At 38.2% G+C, this 8488-nt stretch overlaps 1 protein-coding gene across 1 annotated transcript; it reads left to right on the top strand.

The window, feature by feature from the left end:
- Positions 1 to 299: 299 nt before the first annotated feature.
- Positions 300 to 8199, top strand: LOC139710662 (serine/threonine-protein kinase Chk1-like; the record flags this gene model as incomplete). Its single annotated transcript, XM_071622584.1, has 8 exons — positions 300 to 364; positions 606 to 705; positions 1378 to 1501; positions 2389 to 2523; positions 3117 to 3305; positions 5606 to 5710; positions 7008 to 7094; positions 8103 to 8199. Coding segments are annotated over exons 1-8 (902 nt in total), but the record flags the coding sequence as incomplete, so codon positions are not given.
- Between the last annotated feature and the right edge of the window lie 289 nt (positions 8200 to 8488).

Genomic DNA, 8488 nt, shown 5'->3' with positions numbered 1-8488 from the left:
GAAATGTGTGTTATAAAGTATCCTAAAGATACACTACAAATGTATGTGTGACTAGCCTATAGATGTGTACACAGATAAATTTTGATCATGTCACAGTAAAGTTTTATCAGAGTACCATTAATAAGAGAGTCATCTGAGGACATGTCAAGTATCTGTTAAATTGGCAAAAAAAAAAGAAAAGAAAGATAGATCTGCAAGGATGTATCACTGAACAGCCAAGCATTGTTTTGTTTTTACAGGTAAACTCAACATCGATTAAACCGTGTACTACAGAACAGGTCCCTTGGTATGCAGTCGGCATGGTGACACCATTTGTAGATGGATGGGACTTTGTCCAGACCTTGGGTGAAGGCGCATATGGCGAGTGAGTTGATGAAGTAGATCAAACTTGGTATTTATAACACATTGATCATACACCAAGAGAATGATTGCCAGTAGCCAGATATCATTCAGTTCTGTGTGGTGGTTAAAAATACCTACTAACGTACAGGTTAAGACGTAGCTCAATGTGTGTTTGGTGAAATATGGGTCATCATTTTGATGTCATGTTTTTGTGGTGTTCAGTTTGATGCCTGTTACGTAATTCATGACATCTTCCATTGCAGGGTGAAATTGGCCGTGAACCGGTCAACACAGGAAGCGGTAGCTGTCAAGATCTTGAACCTTGATAAAACTCCTGGAGCAGCTGACTGCGTGAGAAAAGAAGTAAGAAGTAATTTTATATGATGTGAGCTTGCTAGTCGCTATAGAGAGCTTTTTTGTAAGAAAACTCTGAATTTGTGTAGGAAAAGAAAATTTGTTAACCGTCGGAATGAGGTAGATCACAGGTAAACCCATCAAATTGCAGAAGGTACATTTCTACAGCTTAGTGCTGTACAATGTATTTTGTTTATTGTGATAGTTGTAATGTTACTCTTTGCTAGTGTTTTGCAAGGTGGATTGTAGTGTCAGGTGAGCTCTCTTGCCTTGGACCCTTTCATACACTAAATTGTTTGTACACTAATTGTTTCAGTTGCAGAATTTCAAATCTCTTTATTTGCTGAATGCATAATTGATTCTTAAATTGACGACAGATTAACTTTAGGAAGATTAAGGTTCTTGTCTCTCTTTCAGGGGTTTTCTGGAGATTTCATGAATTATACGTGTGCCATGTATACTTTGCGTATTCAAAATAAGTAGTTAATTTCAAGGATCACAGTTTGATAGTCCAGACAGACATTTGAGCCAAAGTAGGAAGAAAAGTCATGTTTTAAAATCAAGGAATGGCTCATGTTCATTGTTAACATATGTCACAAGCATTTGTACGGAAATTACTGGTATTTCGTTGATCTTTTTACGTAGTGCTGATTTTAAGATCATTTTTATTTCACTCGTCAGGTATGTATTCATCGTATGATGTCAGACAGCCACATTATCCGATTTTACGGTCACCGCAAAGAGGGCGCCATTCAGTACCTGTTTGTGGAGTATGCCAGTGGTGGCGAGCTGTTCGACAGGATCGGTAAGAATATTGCATTTCATAATACACCACATGGTACATAGCTATTCAGTTTTTACTGTATACGGCGTTATTTTCGCGAGGGTTTAATTTTCACGAATTTCGCGAATTGCAGTTGGATTGCGAATTTAACAACACGCGAAATTGTCTCCATACGCTTTGTTAATACAGTATTAACGTAAGCGTCGGTGTTGATTCGCGAAAACAACATCTCGCGAAAATGTCTATGACCTCGTCATTCGCGAAAATATTTGTACGCGAAAATAACGGCGTATACAGTATGTGGTGCTTGTTGCCACTAACAGTTTAGTTATATTTGCCTGGATACAAAGGAAGAGCTCATATGGTGATATGGAAGGGACATTGTCAAATTGTATTTAAAATGGTTTTAAGGACTTTCAGAACAGTAAGATAAAGCTGCCAATGGTCTTATAATGCATTTGAATGCACTATCACATGACATGCGCAGCATACGAAGATTTCTTGCAAACGAACTTGTTTAAAGCCATTTAAAAATTATATGATTATGTTACACTGTCAGTAAAAGTGTACAAATGAAGAGATAGAAACTCAATGTTTCCCATAGATGTTCATACTAAGAACTTAGAATAACTTTTTTATGATTGTTTTTTAAATTAAATGTTTTATTAGCATAGTTGTAGTAATTTGTAGTGAAAACAACAGCACAGTTCTCAAATCTTTTTTATGCTGGAGTCTTTTATTTCTTAGCATGCATTCTGAAAATCATCATACAAGTCGGCAAAATTTGAGAATATGTGAAATTGCACCACAAACACTTTTGCTGTGTTAATATTCTATTTGTCAAATAGGCCTATACATATAAGAATTGGGGCATTCTGAAAGAAGTCTAGCATGATCTTTCTCCGCAGAGCCCGACGTGGGTATGCCAATACCCGAGGCTCATCGGTTCTTCTCCCAACTCATCTCGGGTGTGGAGTACCTACACACCAAGGGTGTCACTCATAGGGACCTCAAGCCTGAAAATCTCCTCCTAGATGACAATGGTATGCCTCTCCAGTGCAGAGAATGGGGGTAGCGACAATGTAGATGAAGACTTGTGGGATATGCTGGTTTATTTTGGTTTTGGTTATTTGGTTGTCAGCATTTTTACTGTTTTCACCTCTGCCTCCTCATTTCTTTACAAGCTATTTGTGTCTTTGATTTGTTGATCTGTTGTGTATGTGTGTATTAATTTTCAAGATTCTTTTCATGTCACTTAATCATAAACTGTAGTTGGACAGAGTACTCATGTGAAATAAAAGCTTATGATTATCTACATCATGTTTGATATCAATATCATTGTATGCATCTTCTGTCACATATTTTTATATTCTACCTTTTTTGCCATTTTGTTTCATCTTCAAGTAATAGTGGTAACAATGTATTTATTATTATTACTAATACTTTATTAGTATTTTCATTAATATAATCATTGTCATAATCATTGCTATCATGAATATGATATCATTATATTATTCTTTGCTCAATTCAGAGAACCTGAAGATCAAAGTGACAGTGTCATCCTCACTATTGTCATTATCATTGTCTTCCATAGTTTAATTGTGATTTTGGTGTCATTATTCTTGACTGTGCCCAGACAATCTCAAGATCTCGGACTTTGGTCTGGCGACGGTCTTTAGGCACCAGGGCAAGGAGAGGCTGCTGGGGAAATGTTGTGGCACTCCGCCGTACGTCGCCCCCGAGGTCCTCAAGAGAACAGAATACCACGCCGAGCCTGCCGACATCTGGTCCTGTGGTATCATTCTCGTTGCCATGCTCGCTGGAGGTACGACTGACGCCCTCGCTTGATTCACCGTGTTTCTTTTCTTCTCCTTTTTCGTAGCCATTAAAGCATTTAATTTAAGGAACGATTTGTGTATTTGTCTGTACAGTGCATTTAGTCAGTTTGTTTGATTTTTGTTCATTTCTGGGGGGTGGGGGGGGGGGGTGCCATGCTCACTGGAGGTACGACTGACGCCCTCGCTTGATTCATTGTGTTTTGTTTTGTTTTTCCCTGGCCATTATATAATGAATTCATTTTGTATGAATGATTTGACTGTTTGTCTGTACAGTGCAATTGATCAGTTTGATTTGATAATTTGCAGGGGGGGGGGGGCATGTTTGTTGTTGGTTTTTTCTGAAGATTGTCGCAAGCTGAGGTGTAAAATTCCACATTTCATGTGAATCTAGGGTACAAGTGCAACATCACCTTTTCTTGCGTAAGTATTTTTTTCTCAAAGTGGTTACTGTATCATATACCTGTACTCTGATATGTTTTGCATAAACAGATATGCACAATTATTAAAGAAATTGAAATTGTAGCTTTACCTGTATCTTGCCAAATCTTTAGATTATCATCATAAGACATCCAAGATGGCAATTCCATTGCATGCAAGTAAATCATCTGAATTATTATGGGATAGGTCCATTTGCACGATGCCAGCATGATGTGTGAGTCAACAGTCAAGTGCTGTTATTGTGCCATCCTGTACTATGTGTTGGAAATGAATTGTCATCAGTGATACTGCAAAATTGTCATCGGTTTGCATGGCAAATCAGTCTGATCTGTACATAAGTCAACACACTGCAGAGGAAGTGTGAGAGTATAGATTTTCTGTGAGATTCCTGAGGTAGTAGAACTTTTAACCCGTTGAGGACAGTTTGATTTTGCTACAACACACATTTCGCATAGACGCCTGCCTGAGTATACTCAGGACTCGTCCTCAACGGGTTAAGGTTGGTGATATTGTGGTACATCATATATTCATTCTTGGATGTAACCTGAAAAGTGCCCACCCCACACTTTGGATGAGCATGTTCTTACCGCCTTCAGGAGAAAGAATACATGGTTTTCAGTGCAACCACCCACTACTAAACTGTGAGGGTAATTTACCTATAGTGTATTGTCAAGCTCTGTTGCTCATTTTGGAAGGAGACATTTCTGAACAGACCCTTTGAATTTGGAACTCAGTGTATCAATAGATCTTTAATCCTCTGTGAAGGGATTAACGCAATTAGAGACACACATTGTTAAGGGATTTAATGGAACAAAGAGCCTTTGTCAGTGCTGTGTTCATGAGGAGAAAATGGCTTGTCATCTGGGAGAGAAAACAGATTTTCTACAGAATACCCCTCACAAATGCCAATTAGAAATTTGTAGTTTTGCAGACAGCTGCCCTGTATTCCCACTAATTGAGATGCTTTCACTCAGTCCTTAAACTGAATTCACTCAAAGAACTTCAATCTTATTTTTTGTTCACCTGAATTCAGTGTTTTCTATTACCTTAGTATTGAAAAGGTTGCTACAATCTTACAAAACTCTTAGTCTAAAGGATGCCATCTAACTACAGCATTGTGCTAGTTTAGTCCTTTGTATTCAAGAAATAGTGTTGTTTCTCAAATGCTTGAAACTGCTGATTCACATTAGCTTTGAATTACTCCAGAGACCTGAAGAACAAACACAGCAACAATAAAATCCATAAGAACTTTCACTGTTCTGTGAATCATAATTTGTCATATTAAAGTGTTAAAGTGGCACAAATTGGCCTTTGTTGTTCACAGTTTGCCCAAAGTTTGGATAGGTCACAAAGAAAAAAAAAACAGAACAACAGACAAAACGATATAATGATAAGTGAGTTACCAATACCATTTGTCCATTTAACTGCAAGGCATATTTTTATGGAGTTTAATGTCTCAACTTTACATGCAGACTTTTTATGACATTTTTCCCCCTTTTTTATCATAAAAATATTGTTGAGGCTTACTTGTTTCTAGCTGTGTCACAAAATTACTGTATACCCTGTATTATTGGGACTGTTAGTAAATATTGCGAAGTAATGAATTCGCTGTGACAAGAATCAATGTGATGGATCTAGGAACAACTACTGATATTTTCAAGAGAACAGTTCATATATTCTATATGAAAACCAAAAAAAACAAAACAAAACAAAAAGAAAAACAACAACAGAAGGACGTTTTTCGGGTGGCTTGGGAGTAATAAGATGGGTGGTTTGGGCATTTCAGTTGCTAATGGTTTAATAGATGAGTGATGTCTGTTGTTCTTATTTATTGCTATCTTCCCTCCAGAGTTGCCTTGGGATGAGCCTACGTACACCTGCACAGAGTTCTGTGATTGGCTGGACAAAAAGATGCACCTGTCACCGTGGAAGAAGATTGACACCACCCCACTGGGTAAGATTCAGACATATCAAGATGTGCAGGTATTAACTTTACCCCCACCCCCTTTTTTTACCCGGGGGGGGGGGGGGGGGGGGGTTGATGGGTAAAGTTACCTTCACTTAATCAAGACACAGATGCATAGGGAAAAACCATTTTAATGGGACAGTGTCACAGACGCATTACCAAGACACAGTAATTGTTCTACTTCCGTGGGATGAGTCATCACTCGAATGGGACATCATTTTCACCAGATAGTTAGTTGTGAAACGTTGGATTGTTTCACTGAGGGAAAAAGAAAATCAATTTTGGGTAATGCAAGAGCTTCTACAAGTGAACTTTTTGCCAGTCGTAGAAACTACTTGTTTGAAGGAATAATCCGGCATCATCACTTCAGGTAATTTGCATATGTGACCGTGCACCTCAAAACGAACATAAAGTCGCACACATTGATTTTGCGTGAGGACTGAAAATAAGTGAAATGGGTCAACCTAGCCGCACTTGACTTTTTCATATTTTCTGAAAGAGCGGATCTTCTTATACATTATGCTAAAATTTGGTATCATAAAACGGGCAGGAAAGTGTGTTTTTTTAGCAGTTTATCTCGAACATTTTTGGTAGAATAGTGTGATTAGGTGTGTCTTTAGAATCCCTTTTTCATTACTGAAAAACCTTGTCCACACTCTTCACTTTCAACTATAATAACTTTTGAAAGGATAGTGCTACTGCTTTGAAAGTTAGCATTAATTATGGACAGAATGTGTTAATGAGGCATGCTTAATTTCAATTTAATCTAATAATCCGTTCATTGCTGTTACTCTGGTGGTTTACATCCTCTTTTTTTGTCCTATTCAGAGCCAGCACGGTTTGCTAGAGATTAAGCGCTTGAATAGACGCTGTACTTCAGAGCCTCTTTTCTCAGTTCACACTTTTCCTGAGTTTGTGCTTTCTTTCCAATATTTACATAGGTTAGGAGAGTCCATTTGATTTGAATTATACATCATTTTAAAGCTTAAAGTCTGCTCTTTCAGAATATGGTCTTAACTAAAAATTCATGTCTGGCGACTTTTTGTTTGTTTTGAGGTGCAGGGTCACATATGCTGTTTAAACTAGTATCATCATGTTTTGCAAAAACTAAAAAATAGATACACTTCTAATGCATGGTGACTAATATCACCTTTATTAATGAGTACATGTGAAGCTTAAAAAATGTCTACCATTTTCAAATTCAGCCTGGACATGTTGTGGAATTGCACTTTTAATAGAGCAGTGCTGTTAATAATTCCTGCAATTATTCTGGCCTCTCGAGCAGCTCTGTTGAGGAGGATCCTTACCGAGAAACCCTCCAAGCGCTATGGCATCTCACAGATCAAGAATGATCGCTGGTTCCGGTCCAAAGGTGAGCTTATGGTTGAACAGAAGCTGCACCCTCACTCTACCTCCTTCGTTTTCATACTTGCCAACTTCATATGGCATAGGAATATTCCTGTTTTTCCAATATTGAAGAAGCAGTAATAGTATCATGTGGCAATATGTATGTCCACTTGTTGATGGTTAAGTATGAGAGGTTGATGAAAATTCCCCATTTTTGCAAATTTTGGTCCTGTTTGTACCTACTTTTTGAGCTTCTGATTTGACGCATAAACCTGCTTTCATGTGAGTCCTAGAAGTTTCAAACAATTCATCTTTATCCTTCACAGGTTGCCCATCTATGATCCTTGGGACTATCACTGGCCTGACCTGTCCCTAATGTTTTCTCACCCCTGTGCTTTAACCCCCCTGCTCATCTGTTGGGCTCCATGCCTTTGACACCTAACGCTACCCCCCTTTGTTTTCTTTGTTCTCTGTTCCTTATCCCTGCCCTCTCAGACAAAGCACATTGTGTGTGGTCCCTCATGTGTCTGCTTTCATAACCTGTATTCTTTTCATTTTGCCTCTGACAAAGATTCATCTGGGGTTGAAAACTCAAACCCCTTTTGACTTAATCTTTAGTAGAGGAGATTATTTCCCCTTCTTGAATGAGTCAGTCAAATGATAACAATGTGGTATCACGCTGCTCTTCATTTGGTCATTCAACGTGATTTCTATAGAACAGTGCAGTATATAAAGAGAGACAAGTATAGTTTTAAGGGTCCTGAAGAATATTAATGTCAAGTAACTGGGGGAATTTGTCTACTAAGCAACATTAAGAAAATGGATAGATTGATATATAAATGATCGAGTAAGTACATAAATACATTTAAGTAAGCAAAGGAATTCAAATGAAACTTAAAAAAAAATGAAATAAAAGCAAAAATGAAATAAGATCATTTGTAAACAACAGAATCTGTCATCATCTTATCATACTGCATGTATGCCAACAAAAGTTTACCCTACCGTCATTGCCTGTAATTGTTCTTGGACTCAGGAACCCTTGGCCGTGTGCCGTCCAGTTCTCCAGGCTTGGCCAGTATGAAGAGAGTCTGCAGTGGCAAGGACCTATCGCCTCTGGCAGGTGGCCGCAGGTAACGGTCATTTGTTTTGACCACATCGCATGTTGCAATATCTTTAGTTGCTATCAGAGTTGCCCACCAGTGTGTTTTGTTCACGTCCTGCTGTGAGCTTAAAAATCAGCCAGAACTCTTGGGCATAAACCTGTTGGTGGCTCTGTAAACTGACAAATCAATCCCCTGTGCTTTCATAACCAATGCAAAAATTGCCCATTTATTCAAAATCTGGTGGCAGTTGTGTCTTAGAATCATAATGTTTTTGTGCATAAGCAAACAACCCTCTTTCTGAATTGCCACTCAAGCA

Source organism: Diadema antillarum, unplaced genomic scaffold (assembly GCF_040938485.1).
Source record: "Diadema antillarum isolate AM-2024a unplaced genomic scaffold, OU_Dant_1.0 seq00001552_RagTag, whole genome shotgun sequence".
Lineage (NCBI taxonomy): Eukaryota > Metazoa > Echinodermata > Echinoidea > Diadematoida > Diadematidae > Diadema > Diadema antillarum.
The sequence above is the reverse complement of the archived record's forward strand: the minus strand, read 5'-3'. Positions and strand labels throughout refer to the sequence as shown.